A 22,134-nucleotide genomic window follows, 5' to 3' on the forward strand; every position below is an offset into this window, starting at 1 on the left:
CAACATGGAAGGCTTTGAATTTGCCTGCATCCAAACTGAATTGTTCCGTTTCATAGAAATTGTGAAGTGAAACGGAGCAATTCAATTTGGATTCAGGCTAGCTTTGAAGACCTCCAGTGAGACAGCACCACAGATTCTCTAGGGTTCTAATCATTGCTACTCTGCTTTGGGTGCTACATCAGATTGGAGATGCCACACTTCAGCACTAGCCTAACGCATCTTCGAGGGAGCATGGTATAATAATTGGAGAAAAAAAATGTATGGGAAGAATGTCCCCTGCATCGAACTCAACACTACGATTCCTTTTTTAAATTCAATTTGAGCTCAACACCTGGTGGTGTTAATTTTTTTAAACCACCGTCTGAATATAGGCCTAAAGTTATGAGGTCAAATGAGAGCAGTACAGACTAGGCAATATGGAAAAAGTGTGGTAATTTATAAAACGGGTGGGCCTAATCCTGATTGGTTAAAAGAGCATTTCAGCCAGTGACTATTCCACAAGTTACCACCGGCTAAATCTCTGTTCCATCTGACTGAGCAATCCACCGTCTCATCAGACCATCCAGGCAATTTATAAACTTGATCTCCACTATAAAAAGCATAGAGACACTATCACCCATTTAATTTAGACTAACATTTAGTTTTCAACAGCGGAGATTTGTATAAACCTTACTGTCTGTCTCTGACATTTGCAACATTGTTTCAATATTCAAATTCAATATTCAAAACTGTCCCATAGTAATGAATGTGTAGGGGACGAGAGAGAGGAATCAAATCTAAAAACAAATCACATTTTATTAGTCACATTCGCCAAATACAACACCTTACAGTGAAATGCTTACTTACTAGCCCCTAACCAACAATGCATTTAAAAAATATATATATGGACAAGAATAATAGATAAAAGTAACAAGTAATTAAAGAGCAGCAGTAAAATAATAATATTGATACTTTTTACAGGGCGGTACCGATACAGAGTCAGTGTGCGGGGGCACCGGTTAGTTGAGGTAGTATGTACATGTAGGTAGTTATTAAAGTGACTATGCATAGAAGACAAAAGAGGGTAGCAGTGGTGTAAAAAGGGAGTGAGTGGGGGGGGCACTGCAAATGTTGTTTGACCAGATGTTCAGGAGTCTTATGGCTTGGGGGTAGAAACTGTTTAGAAGCCTTTTGGACCTAGACTTGGCACTCAGGTACCGCTTGCCGTGCGGTAGCAGAGAGAACAGTGACTCGGGTGGCTGGAGTCTTTGACAATTTTTAGGGCCTTCCTCTGACACCGCCTGGTATAGAGGTCCTGGATGGCAGGAAGCTTGGCCCCAGTGACATCCTGCGCCATACACACGACCCTCTGTAGTGCCTTGCGGTCGGAGGCCGAGCAGTTGCCATACCAGGCAGTAATGCAACCATGCTCTTGATTGTGCAGCTGTTGAACATTTTCAGTCTCCTGAGGGGAAATAGGTTTTGTCGTGCCCTCTTCATGACTGCCTTGGTGTGCTTGGACCATGATAGTTTGTTGCTCTCAACTTGCTCCACTGCAGCCCTGTCGATGAGAATGGGCACGTGCTCGGTTCTCTATGTCCTGTATTCGACAATCATCTCTTTTGTCTTCATCATGTTGAGAGAGAGGTTGTTGTCCTGGCACCACATAGCCAGGTCTCTGACCTCCTCCCTATAGGCTGTCTCGTTGTTGTCGGTGATCAGCCTACCACTGTTGTGTCATCGGCAGATGTAATTATGGTGTTGGAGTCGTGCTTGGCCATGCAGTCATGAGTGCAGTCATGAGTGAACAAGGAGTTCAGGAGGGGACTGAGCACGCATCCCTGAGGGTCCCCTGTGTTGAGGATCAGCGTGGCGGATGTGTCGTTACCTACCCTTACCACCTGGGGGCGGCCTGTCAGTAAGTCCAGGATCCAGTTGCGGGAGGTGTTTAGTCCCGGGGTTCATAGCTTATTGGTGAGCTTTGAGGGCACTATGGTGTTGAACGCTGAGCTGTAGTTAACGAACAGCATTCTCATGTAGGTGTTCCTTTTGTTCTGGTGGGAATGGACAGTGTGGAGTGCAATAGAAATTACATCATCTGTGGATCTGTATGGGACGGTATGGAAATTAGACTGGGTCTAGGGTTTCTGGGATGATAGTGTTGATGTGAGCCCTGACCAGCCTTTCAAATCACTTCATGGCTACAGACGTGAGTGCTACGGGTCGGTAGTCGTTTAGGTTACCTTAGTGTTCTTGGGCACAGGGACTATGGTGGCCTGCTTAAAGCATGTTGGTATTACAGAATCGGACAAGGAGAGGTTGAAAATGTCAGTGAAGACACTTGCCAAGTTGGTCAGCACATGCTCGCAGAACACGTCCTGGTAATCCATCTGGCCCTGTGGCCTTGTGAATGTTGACATGTTTAAAGGTCTTACTCACATTTGCTACGGAGAGCGTGATCACACAGTCATCCGGAACAGCTGGTGCCCTCATGCATGTCTCAGTGTCATTTGCCTCGAAGCGAGCATAGAAGTAGTTTAGCTCGTCTGGTAAGCTCATGTCACTAAGCAGCTCTCGGCTGTAGTCTAATGGTTTGCAGTCTAATGGTTTGCAAGCCCTGCCACATCCGACGAGCGTCAGAGCAGGTGTAATACGATTCGATATTAGTCCTGTATTGACGCTTTGCCTGTTTGATGGTTTGTCAGAGGGCATAGCGGGATTTCTTATAAGCTTCCTTGAAAGCGGCAGCTCTAGCCTTTAGTTCAGTGTGGATGCTGCTTGTAATCCATGGCTTCTGGTTGTGGTATGTACGTACAGTCACTGTGGGGACGACGTCATCATCGATGCACTTATTGATGAGGCCAGTGACTGATGTGGTGTACTCCTCAATGCCATCGGAGGAATCCCGAAACATATTCTAGTCTGTGCTAGCAAAACAATCCTGTAGCTTAGCATCTGCTTCCTCTGACCACTTTTTTATTGATCTAGCCACTGGTGCTTCCTGCTTTAATTTTTCCTTTTAAGCAGGAATCAGGATAGAATTATGGTCAGATTTGCCAAATGGAGGGCGAGAGAGAGCGCTTTGCATGAATCTCTGTGTGTGGAGTATAGGTGGTCCAGAGTTATTTTTCCTCTGGTTGCACATTTAACATGCTGATAGAATTTTGGTAAACGGATTTAAGTTTTCCTGCATTAAAGTCCTCAGCTACTAGGAGCGCCACCTCTGGGTGAGCGTTTTCTTGTTTGCCTATGGTGGAATACAGCTCATTCAATGCTGTGTTAGTGCCAGCCTCTGACTGTGGTGGTATGTAAACCGCTACAAAGAATACAGATGAAAACTCTCTTGGTAGGTTGTGTGGTCTACAGCTTATCATGAGATACCCTACCTCTGGCGAGCAATAGCTTGAGACTTCCTTAGATATCGTGCACCAGCTGTCATTTACAAAAATACATAGTCCGCCGCCCCTTGTCATACCTGACACCGCTGTTCTATCCTGCCGGTACATCGTATAACCAGCCAGCTGTATGTTGATATTGTCGTTCAGCCACGACTGCGTGAAGCATAAAATGTTACAGTTTTTAATGTCTGGTTGGTAGCTTAATCTTCCGTGGAACTCGTCAATTTTATTCTCCAAAGACTGCACGTTTGCGAGCAGAATGGATGGAAGTGCGGGATTATTTGATTGCCTACGAATTCTCAGGAGGCAGAATGGCCTCCTCTTCACGCAGATCACGGGTATCGGGGCCTGTTCCCGAGGAAGCAGTATATCCTTTGCTTCGGGCTCGTCAGAGTCATGAAAGAAAAAAATATATAATTCTGCTAGTCTGTGGTGAGAAATAGCAGTCCTGATGTTTAGAAGTTATTTTTGGTCATAAGAGACGGTAGCGGCAACATTATGTACAAAATAAGTAAAGAAATAAGTTACAAACACCGCAAATAAACAAACAAAAAAACACAATCGGCTGGGGGCACGTAAAATGTCTGCCTTCTTCTCCGGCAGGCATTTCTCAGCCAGTTGAAATCATGAATCAACTGGAATAATTTTATGGATATATAAATAGAAATGTCAATTGAAAAAAAGTACAACGAAATGAAGTGCAGCTAGTTTGCAATCTTCAGTTTGAAGCTGGCTAGCTTCTCTGAACAACAGTGTTCTAACGAGAGAGCACATTTTCTATGACAGGCGAAATCGTGCCTCATTAGCTTATTGTTATGGATGTATCCAAATAAACGTCACTTGAAATCAGCTTAAACAAATGCAAATGCAGCTACTTTGTTGTTCGTCTGCAGTCTGCACTGTTTGACGTGACTAAGTTGGCCGTAGTTGGCTAGCTAGCAAGCGTCTCTGGCAACGGAACCAATAGAACGAACGACGAGCCGGCTTAGCAACCCTAGATTTGTTTCAGGATCATATCTTGTGGAAGGATGAAATAGTATGAATAAATTCATCAAAATAAAGATCATGAGAATTTGTCAATCATTATTTTAAAATGTTTGTAACTCTCAACTTTGTTTTGGGCCTAACAACACCAGTGCCAATATATCCTCCAAACACCGGCTTCTCGGGCATTATTACTTAAATATAGTACAGAGGCAAGGAGAAGAGGCCTTACCTGTAGGCATTTTTGGATGCAGGCCGAGGGTCGAACTTGAAGAAGATGATACACATGTGGGTCTTAGGGGTGGGGGACGCTCTCTTACACTGGGCACGGTCAATTTCAAAACTTGGACATGTTGACAAGAGCTGGAAGAAAATGATAGTATAGTGAGAAAAGAAGTAAAGTGGGAAAGGGGCGAGGGGGAATTGCTGCAATTGACTTCTTAAGTGTGAGAGCAGTCAGCGTCTTCACAAGACTACTCTACACTATGGCATGGCCTAGGTTCAATTTACAAAGGAGACAAACTAAATATCATACAGGATTGTGCAGGAAGCAATTTCACCTGCCACAGCTGTGCCAAGCCCTAGCTACAGAAAAGTCACGTGATATGAGAATGTTCCACATCCGTTACAGCTTAGCTAGTGTAAAGCCTAGGCAGAACTTTTTCAACTAACCTTCACATAACAAGAAAGTTACTTCCTCTCAACAAGCTACCGGTGTCTTCGTCTACCATCGCTAGTTGCAGGTGGAACGGAAGAATAAAAAAATGCTTGGTTAATAAATTAAATACATTTTTGCTCCAACACCAACCTGTCCTGAGCAATGAGAGAAGATCTGAAATAGACAATATGGCGGCGTACACACTGTTGGATTACCTCATGGAGTAAAAAAATATTTCATTTAATTAATGGAGCATTTTCTAAATTCTTACATTCCTCTTGCAACTAGCGATGGGAGATGAGAAGACACTGGTAACTTCCAAGTTGAGAGGAAGTAATGTTCTCGCTACGTAAAGGTTAGTTGAAAAATTGCTGCCGTATTTTTACACAAGCTAACAATTCTGTAGCTACTGTATGCTAAGCTCCTAACCTCATCCAAGTGGTAGGCTAATCCTGAAATATTCAATACAGGACAGCAATATTGTTGACAAGCCCTCATTTGTGTCCACACACTTTATTGTAATCTGATAGAGAAGTGATTAGATTGATCAAATTATGTGAAACAATGGACTTTGACCTAACACTTAGGTCCTCTTGTCCTGAAAAAGTTAAAATAAATCACAATATCAAACAATTACTCCGATCAGAATTGCATCAGAGGCCAACATGGAATAATATTTAAATATTTTTTTCATGTAGGCCTACATAAATAAAAAAGGTGTGAAAGCGCAGGTGATATGCATACAAGCCTCATGTCCAAACCGTGCTGACATGTGGGAGGTGTCATAAAAATGTATTTACACTTTTAATTACATAAATATAGGCTAAACACCAGTCATGTTCGACAAATATATTGGGATAATTAACATTAAAGTCTGAAGGCTTGATTCTGTCAACATCCTCAAGGCTCACAAGACCGGAGTGTGAAGAACAGTGCCTGTTGCACACCGCACATCACCCACCTTGAATTTGAGGGGAGATGGTCAGCATTTAACTATCTATTTAACAGTAAAACGTATTTGTTTAAAACCTGGACGTTTTATGAAGCATGTCTTACTGTGAGTCGAAGTAGCCTAGCCAAAATACGGCCATAGAAATGTTTTATAAACACTTAATATGCCATTGAAACAAACATTTTCCTCATATTCTATTGGTTTTCAAAACAACATTATTTTATTGTCCAGCAGCCAAAGGCATAATCCTAATCATACTATTAACTCATGTTAGTTACGGCATCCTCAGATCTCCCTATTTCTAAATTTCTAAAAACTATTTTAATCTGTCACATGAAGCAGTTTATGCGTGCAGTGCGCTTTTGAGAAGTGTTGATTTCCACTAAATGCATTTTGGAAACATTCGCAGGTAGCCTGCAGACATGTGCGCATTGTTGAGTTTATAACATGAAGAAATAAAACTTGATCAACATTATAAGCTAAACGTTGCATCAGCCTCATTGATTAAAAAAACAAAAAACAATTATAATATGTGCAGTGATTGTATGAATTTTGGATCTGTTGTCCTAGAGTCCGTTTTAAACCATATACTTATTTATCATAATCCCGGGGATGACAGGACGCCCTTAATTTCGAGCCCTGGGAGGGAATTATTTATTAAAGACACTAAAACGTATTTGGTTGTAGGCTAATTGTAATGTTGCAATATTTTATAGGCTACCAAGGGTATAATTTGTGTAACTTTGTACTTGTACTTTGTAAAGTACAAGTTAGCCAACAAACACATACAAAGTAGCCTGATCAATTCACCTAGCTTACTGCCGAATAGGCATCAACTCACCACGTAGCTTATTTATTTACTTTTCTCCCTATTTCATGATATCCAATTGGTAGTTACAGTCACTGCAACAGACTCAGGAGAGGCGAAGGTCGAGAGCCGTGCGTCCTCCGAAACACAACCCAGCCAAGCCGCACTTCTTCTTGACACAATGCACACTTAACCTGGAAGCCAGCCGCACCAAACACTATACACCTGGCGACCGTGTCAGCGTGCACTGTGCCCGGCCTGCCACAGGAGTCGCTAGAGCGCGCACCACCACTAACTAAGCTAGCAGTTTCACATCCGTTACACTCACCCCCCATTTGACCTCCTCCTTTTCCGCAGCAACCAGTGATCCGGGTCAACAGCACCAATGTAACAGTATAACTTTAGACCGTCCTCTCGCCCATACCCGGGCGTGAACCAGGGACCCTCTGCACACATCAACAACAGTCACCCACGAAGCATCGTTAGCCATCGCTCCACAAAAGCCGCTGCTTTTGCAGAGCAAGGAGAACTACTACTTCAAGGTCTCAGAGCAAGTGACGTCACCGATTGAAACGCTATTTAGCGCGCACCACCACTAACCAGCTAGCCGTTTCACATCCGTTACATATATATTATATATATATGTTATATCTGTGTATGTAACGGATGTGAAACGGCTTGCTTAGTTACATATATACATATAAACATTTTGGGTGGGGGAGGAAAACAAGTGACTTGAGCTTTTGGACAAGTAAAAAAAAATGTTTTACAAGTAGCTCAAAAAGTTAATGTCAAGCCCTGATCAGCGGATTCTTTAAAAAACTCAACTGACACACGAGGTCAGCACCTGGTGACCACGAAAGTGTGTGCAGGCTTTTGTGCCTACCCAGCACTGCAGCGACACACCTGCTTCAACTAATAGTTATTTATTATGAAGTGGCCTAGAGAAGCAGAACACATAGCTAGCAAGTAACCTATTATTTCTAGTTGCAAACAACATTAAGGTTAGCTTGTTAAACCAATAATTTCTCTAATATCTCTGGTTAAGCTAGCTGACTAACGATACAATGGTTAGAAATCTGACGCTAGCTAGCTATAGTGAGCAAAAATGGCCAATCTGAGAACCAAGACAACAAAATGCCAATTATAGCATCTTGCTTATAATGTTACCTTTAGTCAACAACTTTGATCAAACACAGATTGTAGCGAGTTAGCAAACTAGCCAGCTAGCTAAAAGCAGCAGTCTTGCTCTAGATAGCTGTCACAACAAGGACAAAACAGGCAAGTGACAACTCTTCGCTACCGGCCTGTTATGCAACAAAATACAAAATAAGAATATATTACAATTAACCTGCCTGGTTACCTACTTTGAGTAAAGTAAAACGTACTCACTGTTACACTTGCTTCTGAAGATCAATCCATTCGGTTGGCTAATAAAAAAAATAAAAAACCGTATTCGCACTTTAGGGTGCAGTTGATTTAGTTTGTCAGTAGGCTAGACCGGAACTTTCAGTTCAATGTCACTGGACGAATGAGAACTCCGCTCGCCCCGTGGATGGTTCCAGAATGGCCCGGGCGTAAATCGGGTGCATCCACTCTAATGGCGACCAACGAGCAACACACACTGTGATTCGCCGATACTAATGTTGCATTCATGTAATTTCGGGAACTTGTAAATATGACGGGAAAAACGTGTAAATTCGATGGGGAAAATGCACTTGAACGCTCATCCAACTAGTAAATGGTAGTACAGTATGAAGAAAGGCAGAAACAAATTCTCAAATCGAAGTCCCCGATCACACCTGTTGGCGATGTCATTGTTACGTTAGCTCGCCAATGCCACGTTCAAACCAACTGGGAACTCGGAAAAATACGAGCTCCGATTGGGCATAATCGTTTTGAATTGTCATCCATTTCGGGAACTCGGGCCTCTTTCTAGAGCCCCGACTTTCCGACCTGAATTTCACTGACGTCATGATTTGGCCTCGTAAATTCCTATTTGTTTGAACACACTGGAGTCGGAAATCCGAGCGCCGAGCATCCGAGTTCCGACCACCCAGGTGTTTTGTACTTGGATCTCGATCTGAAGTCACGCACCACTGAAAATGTCAACAAACATGGCTGCGGTTTTGCCTGTCAATTCATTTCGGCATTAGTCAATGGTTTTTGCATTCCCTCAGCACTCCGCCAAGATGTGAACGTGGCATAAACCTGAGAAGACAGGAGATTTTCCAGATTTCTCATGTCATTATTTGGAAAGTTAATGTCAGTTGTATCATTTCAATTAGTTGATAGGCCATTTCAATTAGTTGATAGGCCATTTCAATTAGTTGATATTAGCATTTTTGCCAATACATGTGTGACTGGGTAGCAACAATTTGGTCGTTTTGGTCAGTGTTTCCTATGGGGACACAATTAGTGGGAAATATGTAAAAAAAAAAAAAAAAGCTATAAACAAAGATAATGGATAAATGAAGAGTTCACGCAGTCGTTTACATTTGGAAGAAAAATGGCCAGTTCCTGTTTACTTAAAGGTAAACTGCACCCAAAAATGATATTTTGGCATTTGTTTCATTAGTCCATTGTTGACATAGTCCCAAAATGTGTTGCTTGTCAGCACTTGTCAGCACTTAAGATATGTAACTTTCAAAATACAGAAATCAGCCCCATATGATGTATTTTGCATCATATGATGCTGTATTTCAAAAGTTACATATCTTGAAAACTTGAGTGGATAGTCAAATTTAATAGTTCATTTAAACGTTTAAATTATTTGCAAGAATATCAATTCCCCTAAAAATCCTGTTTTAGATGGACACATCTGAAATCAGGCTACCCAATGGGACTTAAATAAATGCATAAAATCACCAGACAAAATAAACGTTCTACCACATGTTATTTTTGCTCAGCCTATTTGAGTACGGACATATACAATTTGGACGTAAAAACTATTTCTAAGATGCATACTTTCAGTTTTTCCAAACTCACTTAACCCGTGCGTAAGAGGGAGGCTGGCACACGTGCAGATCAAATATAACACTAGAACGCAGATTAAGATGTTTACATGTCATAATAATTGTTTGATACTGTTCCATCAATCCCATTCCAGCCATTACATTGAGCCCGTCCTCCAATAGCTCTCCCCACCAGTCTCCTCTGATGTAAATGTCCAATGAAACAGAAAAAATGAGGAAGTGGGATGTCTCGCTTCCTCTTCGTCTCTGGTATAAAAGCACACCTGTGGTGATAATGATGGTTTCCCAGGAACTGATGGCTTCTACAGTTGTAGCTAGATGGGGTACAGCACCATCTAGTTGCGTTGGGGACAACTGTAGAATTTGAGCTAACTCTAACCCTTTTCCTAACCTTAACCTAATTCTCCTAACCTGCTACGTAACGTAACTTCTGTCCATAACTGTACTCCATCTAGCCACAACCATAGAAGCCATTGAAAGCTCGGAAATCTCTGACTTCCGACTTCAGTGCGTTCAAAACCACTGGGAAATTGGAGAAAAAAAACTAGCTCTGACTGGATCATCCAACTCAGGAACTCAGGCCTCTTTCTAGAGCTCAGACTTTCCGACCTGAACGTCACTGACGTCGTGATTTGACCTTGTATTTTTCATAATTCCCAATTGTTTTGAACACGGCATAAGAAACCATTAGTGTCACCGCAAACCAAAGCCCTGTTCGCAAATAAGAGCTTTATACACAAGATGGTCAGTAGGTGCTCTGTCGGAAACCATGCAGTCTTTATGAGAATAAATGTTTGGTGCATGGTTGATTGATTATAGGCTACTGAGAAGGTTCCATGTGTTTGGAGTTACTTTGGGGGCCAAGCAGTTTATTGAAACCCCCCTCCTTTAAAAGTATTGTCATTGTTTTTGTCATAGTTTTGTGAATTCTAGAAAACAGTGTTAGGCCTAGGCCTACTGTAGGATGTTTCAGAGTCATCTACTGAGTAGGACTTACTGAGATCACTGTTATTGGTTACATGTGCCTAATACAACATGTGAAGACTTGACAGTGAAATGCATACTTACGAGCCCATTCCCAACAGTGCAAAGTTAAAAAGTAAGACAAATATTTGCACAAAAAAAAGGAAATATACAAGGAGTACCAGTACCGAGTCAATGTGCAGGGGTACAAGGTAGTTGACGTAATATAGTATGTACATGTGGGTAGGGGTAAAAGTGACCATTTTTTGGGCCTTTTTCTGACACTGCCTGGTATAGAGGTCCTGGATGGCAGGAAGCTCAGCCCCAGTGATGTACTGGGCCATACGCACTACCCTCTATAGCGCCTTGCGGTTGAATGCCGAGCAGTTGCCATACCAAGCGGTGATGCAGCCAGTCAAGATGCTCTCAATGGTGCAGCTGTGGAACTTAAGGAACTGAGGGCCGATGCCAAAATCTTTTCACCCTCCTGAGGGGGAAGAGGTGTTGTTGTGCCCTCTTCATGACTGTGTTGGTGTGTTTGGACTGTGATAGGTCCTTAGTGATGTGGACACAGAGGAACTTGAAGCTCGATGCGCTCTAATACAACCCAGTCTCTGTGAATTGGGGCGTGCTTGGCCCTCCGTTTCCTGTAGTCCACCATATACTCCTTTGTCTTGCCAGCTTTCCAGGAGAGGTTGTTGTCCTGAGACCACACTGCCAGGTCTCTCACTATTTCCCTATAGGCTGTCTCATCGTCGTTGGTGATCTGGCCTACCACCGTCGTGTCATCTCAAAACTTAATAATGGGGTTTGAGTCGTGCGCGGCCACGCAGTCGTGGGTGAGCAGCGAGTACATTAGTGGACTGAGAACGCACCCCTGATGGGCCCCCATGTTGAGGGTCGACGTGGCAGATGTGTTGTTGCCTATCCTCACCACCTGGGGGTCCAGGATCCATTGGCAGAGGGAGGTGTTGAGTCGCAGGATCCTTAGCTTAGTGATGAGCTTGGAGGGCACTATAGAGTTGAACGCTGAGCTGTAGTCAATGAACAGTAGTCTCATGTAGGTGTTCCTTTTGTCCTGGTGGGAAAGGGCAGTGTGGAGTGCAATAGGTATTGCATAATATGTGGATGTGATAGAGCGATATGCAAATTGTTGTGGGTCTAGGGTTTCTGGGATGATGGTGTTGACGTGAGCCATGACCAGCCTTTCAAAGCACTTCATGGCTACATATGTGAGTGCTATTGGTCTATAGTCATTTAGGCAGGTTACCTTAGTGTTCTTGGGCACAGGGACTATGGTGGTCAATTTATTGTCATGCTGTCATAGGACCATCCCCCATGAGGAGCTGAGCATAGGCCTAAACCATCCATCCACGCCTCTGGCGAACTCTACTTTGTTCCATGTCGTGTTTTTACTTAATATAGCCTACAACATCGGATGTCTATGGTAGCCAAGGCCTACCTTCATACATACAAATTTTATCATGTTCAGGTGAGTTCATTTGGTCAAAGTAGGAAGCTTAGTATAAATGGCCGCATATTTGAATTTACCGCTGACACTACAAAGATAGACGGATTTTAAACCAACCACGTTGGAGATACTAAGTACGTTCACCCAATCAAAATAAATATTTCCTCGAAGGCCCCGCGATAGGGGCGGGATTCAATCGACGTTTGTTCTGATAGTTTTGTTGTACTGACGCTGTTTGTTATTTGATAGAAGATCAGTTTGGCCATGCAATTATTGCAATAATTTTCTCTTGAAGTAGGGTATACTATTTGTTGTCGAAACTCATTTTCTACGCTAGGATATTGAACGTTTGCGACTTCACATTGCTTTTTGTTTCGGGCTTTAAATGGAGAGGGGGACAGGCTATTTACCAATAGACTAACTTGCCTTAATTCCTATTAAATAAATAATGGACAGATTTTTTTTAAAGGAAGGAAACATTTCACTACAGGTTATGTTGATTTGTTCCCTCTTACTCTCCAGATATTGAGCAAATAAGTATTGGCTAAGCAAATCACTGACTACACAGTATTATTCTCGGGCACCGTACGAGAATAACTGTAGCCCTGACGTTTGCTACAAATAATATTGAAAAGAGAAGAACTCATTATTCGGATTGGTTATAAATGTATATTAAGTGTTGTCGACGTTATTTGAGGTGCAATTCAAAGACGAAGAAGAAGAATAGAAGTGTCAGGTGATTTCATCAACACGAGGAACCATCTGGTGATTGCATCGCTAAGTTTACCCTGCTCCTGCGTGTTATCCCTAAACTCCAGTGGAAGGGAGGAAGAGAAGGTAAGAGCCGTTATAATGTAGCGTATCAATGTTCTATAATGATTTTTGGTTAAATAGAAAACGTCGATTTGATAACAGTATTTTCATTTTATCAGCCGAACAAACAATCTATTATTCCTACGTAGTCTACACACTACGCAAACGTTTTGCAATGGTCATGGAAGGATTTGTGTGCCAGTGTGGTGGGGATTTTACGGAGTTGGTGTTGTTTGATGGCACTCAATTGTAGACTAGTAAAATGTATATTTAATGTAAAATGCATTCGATGAACAAATTATTTGAGTAGCCTAACGACATCTATAGATTGCAATAACGTTAGCCACAGCTTTGTCCCCTTGAATGACTTCTGTTTCATAAAGCATGCAAACCCATGTCGTGTGTTTTAATGAATATAACCTACAAAAAATGATATGTACTTCACTGCCTCCTGATTCTGCATATATAAGAGCACACAAGTCATCTATTGTGGGAAAGTGCCTCAGTCTGCCCGTGGCACCAACAATAGACTACCTACAGGTAACTGCAAACAGTGTCTTAATTAATAGGGCGTTGGGCCACCACGAGTCGCCAGAACAGCTTCAATGCGCCTTGGCATATATTCTACTAGTGTTTGGAACTCTATTGGCGGGATGGGTCACCATTATACCACGACAAATTGCGTAATTATTTGTTTTGTTGATGGTGTCTCGGGCGCTGCTCCAGAATGTCCCATAAGTGTTGATCTGGTGACAGACGCACAACCTTTAAATCCCCAATGCTCATTTGGCTGCGTTTACACGGGCAGCTGAATTCAGATCTTTTTCCACTAATTGATCTTTTGACTAATCACACATTTATCAGAGCTCAAATGGTCAATTTGTGAAAAATTATCAGTGAGCTCTCTTTAGCCATGGTAGCCAAAATAATGGGCGACTATGCATTTTTAAAGGTGACCCTAAGCGTGGGATGTTAATGAATTCAGGAACCACACCTGTGTGGAAGCACCTGCTTTCAATATACTTTGTTTCCCGTATTTACTCATGTTAACTTTAGTTTGGCAGTTACCTGGACCATCTTTGCAATAATTCTAAATAATAATAATAATGTTTTCATGCTAACCTTTGGCAATGCAAAATACAGTGGAGTGACTTTATTTATAGTAACAAATGTGGTGGAAAACTTGGACTATTTATTAGACGGATAATAATGTAAAGTTGATAGGCATAATCAGTCATCTTTTTTTAACAATAACATATTTTATGGCATGATGTTGGTATTGACTTTATGATAGATGAGCAGCAGGATATGTCATATTTGCCACATAGAACACCTGCCATGGTATTTTTGAAATGCATTAGGACCTCAGTTTTTCCAAGATGTAACACATTGATGTGTTTTTATTTAATTTATTTTTTTTGTTGCTGGAACTGTCAATCATTTCCCTCTGCTTTTGTTTTCCTTATTGAGTGAGTGAGTGGGTGTCCATGGAGTCTAATTTCTTCTCTTGTAATTACCCAGTATGGAAAAGGGGGCACTTGTGAGTTGCTGCTCGAATTATTTGTGAGGGGGTTGATTCCCTCTTATGTGGCTTTCCTCTTGAGTCCTGAACACTCTTTATGAACACTGATAGGCCTAATATAATGAAATGCATGCGTATCGCAGTAGAGGCATTTGATGTGTTCAATTCTGTTGATGTTACTGCTGTAGAGAAAAGCGATTCAGTTGGATGGAATAGACATTTATTGGCCATGCAGTGTTGTATGAATGAATATAAATAGCTTTTGCAGTCAATCACAAGGTCGTGCTGTCGCTCTCCAGTGGCATTTTTTATTCAGTATTAAAATGTAGGATATTCTCATAGATGTGTATATATAGTGGAGTCTGAAGTTGACACCCTTAATAAAGATGAGCAATAATGATATAAAAAAATAAAACATTAAAATACTAAGCTACATTATATGCTAAAACAAATTGGGACATTATTTTATATGAATACAGTTGCTCAGAGAAATAGATTATCTTTTAACAAGATACAGTTAAATGGTAGGCTTCCAAATGATTGATGATTGATAAATTAAGCATTTGCAAGTTTAATATTTTGTCCTATATTCTTAGCACACAACGACTACATCAAGCTTGTGACTCTCCAAAAAATGTGGATGCATTTACAGTTTGTTTTGGTTGTTTCAGATTTCGTGGCCAATAGAAATTAATGATGCATAATGTGTGGTCATTTTATTTTTTATTGTAAATAAGAATAGAATTTTCCTAAACACTTTTATGTTAATGTGGATGCTACCATGATTACATATCATTCTGAATCATGAATAATGAGTGAGAATGTTAGAGGGCCTAAGATCATACCCCCAAACAGGGTTTTAACATGTCATCTCATTGGCTAGTGTCAAAGTAAAGTAAAGAGGCACTTTTTTTTTTTTTTTTTTTGCAGCCTAGGTTCCGGGAAAAATGTGGTCTTTTTATAAATGCGTTTCATGCAATTTTACTCAATTTTACATGACTTGAGACTTTGGCTGAATCTTTTTTAATACCGCACAAATAATCAAAATGGCAGGCTACTTTGACACTGAGAAACTGAAAATCTGAGAAATAAATATGACCTTGTCTGGACTCCATCAATAGCCTATGTGTGGAAACAGATATTGAAGGCTACATTATGATGAAATTATATTCCTAAAAAATGCTTTACAGTTTAACTGACTCACCCAATGATGCTCACTTGCTGGTGATGGCTGATGAGCTCATTCCAAAAGCCTATCTCTCTTTTGTAAAACAATATTTAGAGGTTTATCAAATATTTTGGTAGCCTACAGCCTAGTGTTCTGTATTCAGCAGGAGCCATTTGTTTTACAACCTGTGTTTTCCCTCGATTGTATTTAAAATATTGTGAAAGGCATGTTTGTCTTAGTGCTGTTTTTTCATTGACAGATTGGCTGCCCATTCCCGACTGTAGGCTATTCCTTGTTATTGGGCTACAATCCACAACTCGGCTATTTTTAAAAATAAGCTATTGATCCTTTGTGGATAAATTATAAACCTTCTCGTGGTGTTTGGCAAATGTATAGTGCATTCGGAAAGTATTCAGACTCTTACCTTTTTCCACATTTTATGTTACACCCTTATTCTAAAATGTATTAAATAACACATTTCCTCATCAATCTACACACAATACCCCATTAAAAACAGTTCTTTAGAAATGTGAGCACATTTATTAAAAATAAGATACTTTATTTATGTTAGTATTCAGTCCCTTTGCTATGAGACTCGAAATTGAGCTCATGTGCATCTTGTTTCCATTGATCATCCTTGATGGTTCTACAATTTAATTGGCGTTCACCGGTGGTAAATTCAATTGATTTGAAATGATTTGGAAAGGCACACACCTGTCTATGTAAGGTCCCGCAGTTGACAGTGCATGTCAGAGCAAAAACCATGCCATGAGGTCGACGGAATTGTCCGAAGAGCTCCGAGACAGGATTGTGTCGAGGCACAGATCTGGGGAAGGGTACCCAAAAATGTCTGCAGCATTGAAGGTCCCCAAGAACATGGTGCCGTCCATCATTCTTAAATGGATGAAGTTTTGAACCAGCGAGACTCATCCTAGAGCTGGCCGCCTGTGTAAACTGAGCAATCGGTGGGAGAAGGACCTTGGTCAGGGAGGTGACCAAGAACCTGATGGTCACTCTGACAGAGCTCATGGAGATGGGAGAGCATTCCAGAAGGACACCCATCTCTGCAGCACTCCACCAATCAGGTCTTTATGGTAGTGGCCAGACGGAAGCCACTCCTCAGTAAAAGGCACATGACAGCCCGCTTGTAACTAAAGGACTCTGACCATGAGAAACAAGATTCTCTGGTCTGATGAAACCAAGATTGAGGAAAGTTCCCTACGGTGAAGCATGGTGGTGGCAGCATGACTTCCGGCGCCGACAGAGATGGCCGCCTCGCTTCGCGTTCCTAGGAAACTATGCAGTTTTTTGTTTTTTTACGTGTTATTTCTTACATTAGTACCCCAGGTCATCTTAGGTTTCATTACATACAGTCGAGAAGAACTACTGAATATAAGATCAGCATCAACTCACCATCAGTACGACCAAGAATATGTTTTTCGCGACGCGGATCCTGTGTTCTGCCTTACAAACAGGACAAAGGAGTGGATCCTATGCAGCGACCCAAAAAAACGACTCCGAAAGAGAGGGAAACGAGGCGGTCTACTGGTCAGACTCCGGAGACGGGCACAGCGCGCACCACTCCCTAGCATTCTTCTTGCCAATGTCCAGTCTCTTGACAACAAGGTTGATGAAATCCGAGCAAGGGTAGCATTCCAGAGGGACATCAGAGACTGTAACGTTCTTTGCTTCACGGAAACGTGGCTTACTGGAGAGACGCAATCCGAAGCGGTGCAGCCAACAGGTTTCTCCACGCATCGCGCAGACAGGAAAAAACATCTTTCTGGTAAAAAGAGGGGCGGGGGCGTATGCCTTATGACTAACGTGACATGGTGCGATGAAAGAAACATACAGGAACTCAAATCCTTCTGTTCACCTGATTTAGAATTCCTCACAATCAAATGTAGACCGCATTATCTACCAAGAGAATTCTCTTCGATCATAATCACAGCCGTATATATCCCCCCCCAAGCAGACACATCGATGGCTCTGAACGAACTTTATTTAACTCTCTGCAAACTGGAAACAATTTATCCGGAGGCTGCATTCATTGTAGCTGGGGATTTTAACAAGGCTAATCTGAAAACAAGACTCCCCAAATTTTATCAGCATATCGATTGCGCAACCAGGGGAGGAAAGACCTTGGACCATTGTTACTCTAACTTCCGTGACGCATATAAGGCCCTGCCCCGCCCCCCTTTCGGAAAAGCTGACCACGACTCCATTTTGTTGATCCCTGCCTACAGACAGAAACTAAAACAAGAGGCTCCCACGCTGAGGTCTGTCCAACGCTGGTCCGACCAAGCTGACTCCACACTCCAAGACTGCTTCCATCACGTGGACTGGGAGATGTTTCGTATTGCGTCAGATAACAACATTGACGAATACGCTGATTCGGTGTGCGAGTTCATTAGAACGTGCGTTGAAGATGTCGTTCCCATAGCAACGATTAAAACATTCCCTAACCAGAAACCGTGGATTGATGGCAGCATTCGTGTGAAACTGAAAGCGCGAACCACTGCTTTTAATCAGGGCAAGGTGTCTGGTAACATGACCGAATACAAACAGTGCAGCTATTCCCTCCGCAAGGCTATCAAACAAGCTAAGCGCCAGTACAGAGACAAAGTAGAATCTCAATTCAACGGCTCAGACACAAGAGGCATGTGGCAGGGTCTACAGTCAATCACGGACTACAGGAAGAAACCCAGCCCAGTCACGGACCAGGATGTCTTGCTCCCAGGCAGACTAAATAACTTTTTTGCCCGCTTTGAGGACAATACAGTGCCACTGACACGGCCTGCAACGAAAACATGCGGTCTCTCCTTCACTGCAGCCGAGGTGAGTAAGACATTTAAACGTGTTAACCCTCGCAAGGCTGCAGGCCCAGATGGCATCCCCAGCCGCGCCCTCAGAGCATGCGCAGACCAGCTGGCCGGTGTGTTTACGGACATATTCAATCAATCCCTATACCAGTCTGCTGTTCCCACATGCTTCAAGAGGGCCACCATTGTTCCTGTTCCCAAGAAAGCTAAGGTAACTGAGCTAAATGACTACCGCCCCGTAGCACTCACATCCGTCATCATGAAGTGCTTTGAGAGACTACATGCTGTGGGGATGTTTTTCAGCTGCAGGGACTGGGAGACTAGTCAGGATCAAGGGAAAGATGAACGGAGCAAAGTACACACAACAGTGGAGATCCTTGATGAAAACCTGCTCCAGAGCGCTCAGGACCTCAGACAAACTGGGAGAAAGTGAAGAAGGCGCAGCAGCGCCTCTTCAACCTCAGGAGGCTGAAGAAATTCGGCTTGTCACCAAAAGCACTCACAAACTTCTACAGATGCACAATCGACATCCTGGCGGGCTGTATCACCGCCTTATGGCAACTGCACCGCCCTCAACCGTAAGGCTCTCCAGAGGGTACTGCACAACGCATCACCGGGGGCAAACTGCCCTCCAGGACTTCACAGGAAGGCCATAAAGATCAAAGGACATCAACCACCCGAGCCACTGCCTGTTCACCCCGCTATCATCCAGAAGGCGAGGTCAGTACAGGTGCATCAAAGACCGAGAGACTGAAATACAGCTTCTATCTCAAGGCCATCAGACTGTTAAACAGCCACCACTAACACTGAGTGGCTGCTGCCAACACACTGACACTGACTCAACTCCAGCCACTTTAATAATGGGAATTGATGGGAAATGATGTAAATATATCACTAGCCACTTTAAACAATGCTACCTTATATAAATGTTACTTACCCTACATTATTCATCTCATACGCATACGTATATACTGTACTCTATATCATCGTTATGTAATACATGTATCACTAGCCACTTTATACTATACTATGCCACTTTGTTTACATACTCATCTCATTTGTACATACTGTACCCGATACCATCTACTGCATCTTGCCTATGCTGCTCTGTACCATCACTCATTCATATATCCTTATGTACATATTCTTTATCCCCTTACACTGTGTACAAGACAGTAGTTTGGAATTGTTAGTTAGATTACTTGTTATTACTGCATTGTCGGAACTAGAAGCACAAGCATTTCGCTACACTCGCATTAACATCTGCTAACCATGTGTATGTGACAAATAAAATTTGATTTTGATTTGATTTGATCATGCTGTGGGGATGTTTTTCAGCTGCAGGGACTGGGAGACTAGTCAGGATCAAGGGAAAGATGAACGGAGCAAAGTACAGGGAGATCAAGTTCACAGCCAAGACGATACAAGTCTCATTGTCCTTGAGTGGCCCAGCCAGAGCCCGGACTTCAACTCAATCAAACATCTCTGGAGAGACCTGAAAATAACTATGCAATTGACGCTCCCCATCCAACCTTACTTGACAGGATCCTGCTTGACAGGATCTGCAGAGAAGAGTGGGAGAAACTCCCCAAATACAGATGTGCCAAGCTTGTAGTGATATACTCAAGTGTAATTGTTGCCAAAGGTGCTTCAAAAAAGTACTGAGTAAAGCGTATTAATACTTATGTAAATGTTTTTAATTGAAATACTTTTGCAAAAGTGTCTAAACCTGTTTTTGCTTTGTCATTATGGGGTATTGTGTGTAAATTGATTGGGGGGAATTTTAAAAAATAATTATATTTTAGAATAGCCTGTAATGTGGAAAAAGTCAAGGGGTCTAAATATTTTCAGAATGCGCTTTATTTCAATTCGTAAGGGGTGCTTCTGTTCCTTCAGAACCCTTCGCGCGGCCATAATTCTATCAGGAAATAAATGAAGTGCAACACTGGAGAGATGAGTTGCAGGCTCATGTCTATCAGAGCAGAGAGGATCATAGAAAGTGAATCTCATTCTAGTTATGTGAGAGATACTGGCACGTTACTGGCACGTCTCCAACAGGTTACAATGTTGCGCAAAGCATAAACCCAGGCCGGCCCAACCCAAATCAACTCTTAGAATATTAGGCCCGGTCTGAGAATCTACTTTTTCACATTTAGTTAATTCTTCTGCCCCCACAAAATAATGTGGCGGCAACTCTAATGAACTTTGATCTATTCTGTGAATATTTTAAATAATTGTTCATGACTTGAGGTACCAAATGGATGCCGGAACAAAGCAGTCCAAAACGGAGAGGTGCAGGATCCGGCTCAAATGAAGCAATGGCACCAAGATATTCTAACCTCCCTCCATTACCAATAACATGGGAGGTTAGCATGTCTTTGGCCATCTAACTTACTCATCGTTATTCAAGCTTTGTTCAGATTTATTTTAATTTCTATTAGAGGGGGGGGGGGGGGGGGGCGGATTAATCGGAAACGCAACCAAGACGAACTGCAAATGCATCCAACATGTTTGGAGTCACAAGCTGGATGTGGTCATTGCGTGCTAGGAAAATGGTACCAAATACTGAACTTTTGACTACTTAAACAAATATTTAGAGGTGTCAATTTTGACCCCTAACTTTATTAGATTTGTTTATTTCTTGTTAAACAAAATCTCTGAGCAGTTTGTATAATATAATTTCCCCCCTTTTTTTTTTTCATCTTTTTTTTTGCATTGATTGTAGCTCAGTATTTGAATTATTTTATACAGTCATTATTGCTCATCTTTATCAAGGCTGTCAATCATTTCGGACCCACTGTATGTGCATTGTCACTACTCCAAATGCATGGAAATAATAGTTTATTTTTTTATGTGTCTGTCACAAGTTCTACACATGGATTAGAGCACTCCGTATGCAGCCAACAATGGATGATGTTATTGGTTCTACCCAAGTGCTTTCCAATTCGAGTGCTGTCTATTTATTTAATAGAGAAGCATGTGCTACATTTAATAATTTCTCCAAAAGGACCCATCAGCAAAATTATTGTTTTTGTTTGCCATATATCTAGCAGTGAGTGACAATATCCTGGACACTTGGCTACCATGGATCCTAAGTCTGCTAGATTTGACAAAACGATGCCTAGCTCCTGTCAAGGCATCTGTCAGTGTTCAGCTGCCATTTCTGACCCGACGATATCTCATCCCACAAAGGCCTTCTATGTTCCACGTTGTCAAGGTGACTCTATTAATATTTACTCCATTGATGCAGCTGTCCATTGTATCATCCCTGATTTTCTAAATATTCTATTGACTTTGTTTTGATTTCGTTAGGCTATATGCTGTTCAGTGGGAATGTTATGACTGCGTCTCAGTGTTCAGGTAAGAATGAGACTACTTGATTCACATTAGCCCAGGCTGAAAGACCATCCTATGAGGAAGTTCTAATTGAGATAGAAAAGAGAACCCTGTGTGATCGGTGTGATCTCCCACGCGTGTCCTGCTTGGCGACAGCTATGTTGAAGTACAGTGGATGTTGAATGGGGAAGGTGGCAGAGTTATCAAATTTGATTGATCATGCACATGGTTAGCATATGTGAGTGTATTGAAATGCTTGTGCTCCTAGTTCCGACTATGCAGTAA

The 22,134-nt window shown here is 42.1% G+C and overlaps 2 protein-coding genes across 11 annotated transcripts in view; one reads left to right on the top strand and one right to left on the bottom strand.

The window, feature by feature from the left end:
- The window catches only part of LOC139411064 (transport and Golgi organization 2 homolog), a 50,322-nt gene extending 42,014 nt beyond the window's left edge, over positions 1–8,308 (bottom strand). For 2 of the 8 annotated variants that reach the window (XM_071156878.1, XM_071156870.1), the window contains exons 1-2: positions 8,180–8,231; positions 4,594–4,724 (exon numbers count right to left, since the gene is read on the bottom strand). In XM_071156878.1, the coding sequence (XP_071012979.1) occupies positions 4,594–4,649 (56 nt within the window). In that variant the 5' untranslated portion in view covers positions 4,650–4,724; positions 8,180–8,231. Of the gene's footprint in view, positions 1–4,593; positions 4,725–7,107; positions 7,226–7,949; positions 8,025–8,146 lie in introns of those variants that run through there. The other 6 variants (XM_071156874.1, XM_071156869.1, XM_071156868.1 and 3 more) reach the window with 5 other exon arrangements.
- Positions 8,309–12,472: 4,164 nt separating this feature from the next.
- The window catches only part of LOC139411065 (splicing regulator ARVCF-like), a 232,947-nt gene continuing 223,285 nt past the window's right edge, over positions 12,473–22,134 (top strand). For all 3 annotated transcript variants that reach the window (XM_071156879.1, XM_071156881.1, XM_071156882.1), the window contains exon 1: positions 12,473–13,025. The gene's annotated coding sequence lies outside the window, so the exon portion shown is untranslated. The remainder of the gene's footprint in view (positions 13,026–22,134) is intronic.

This window comes from Oncorhynchus clarkii, chromosome 6 (genome assembly GCF_045791955.1).
Source record: "Oncorhynchus clarkii lewisi isolate Uvic-CL-2024 chromosome 6, UVic_Ocla_1.0, whole genome shotgun sequence".
NCBI classification, from domain to species: Eukaryota; Metazoa; Chordata; class Actinopteri; order Salmoniformes; family Salmonidae; genus Oncorhynchus; species Oncorhynchus clarkii.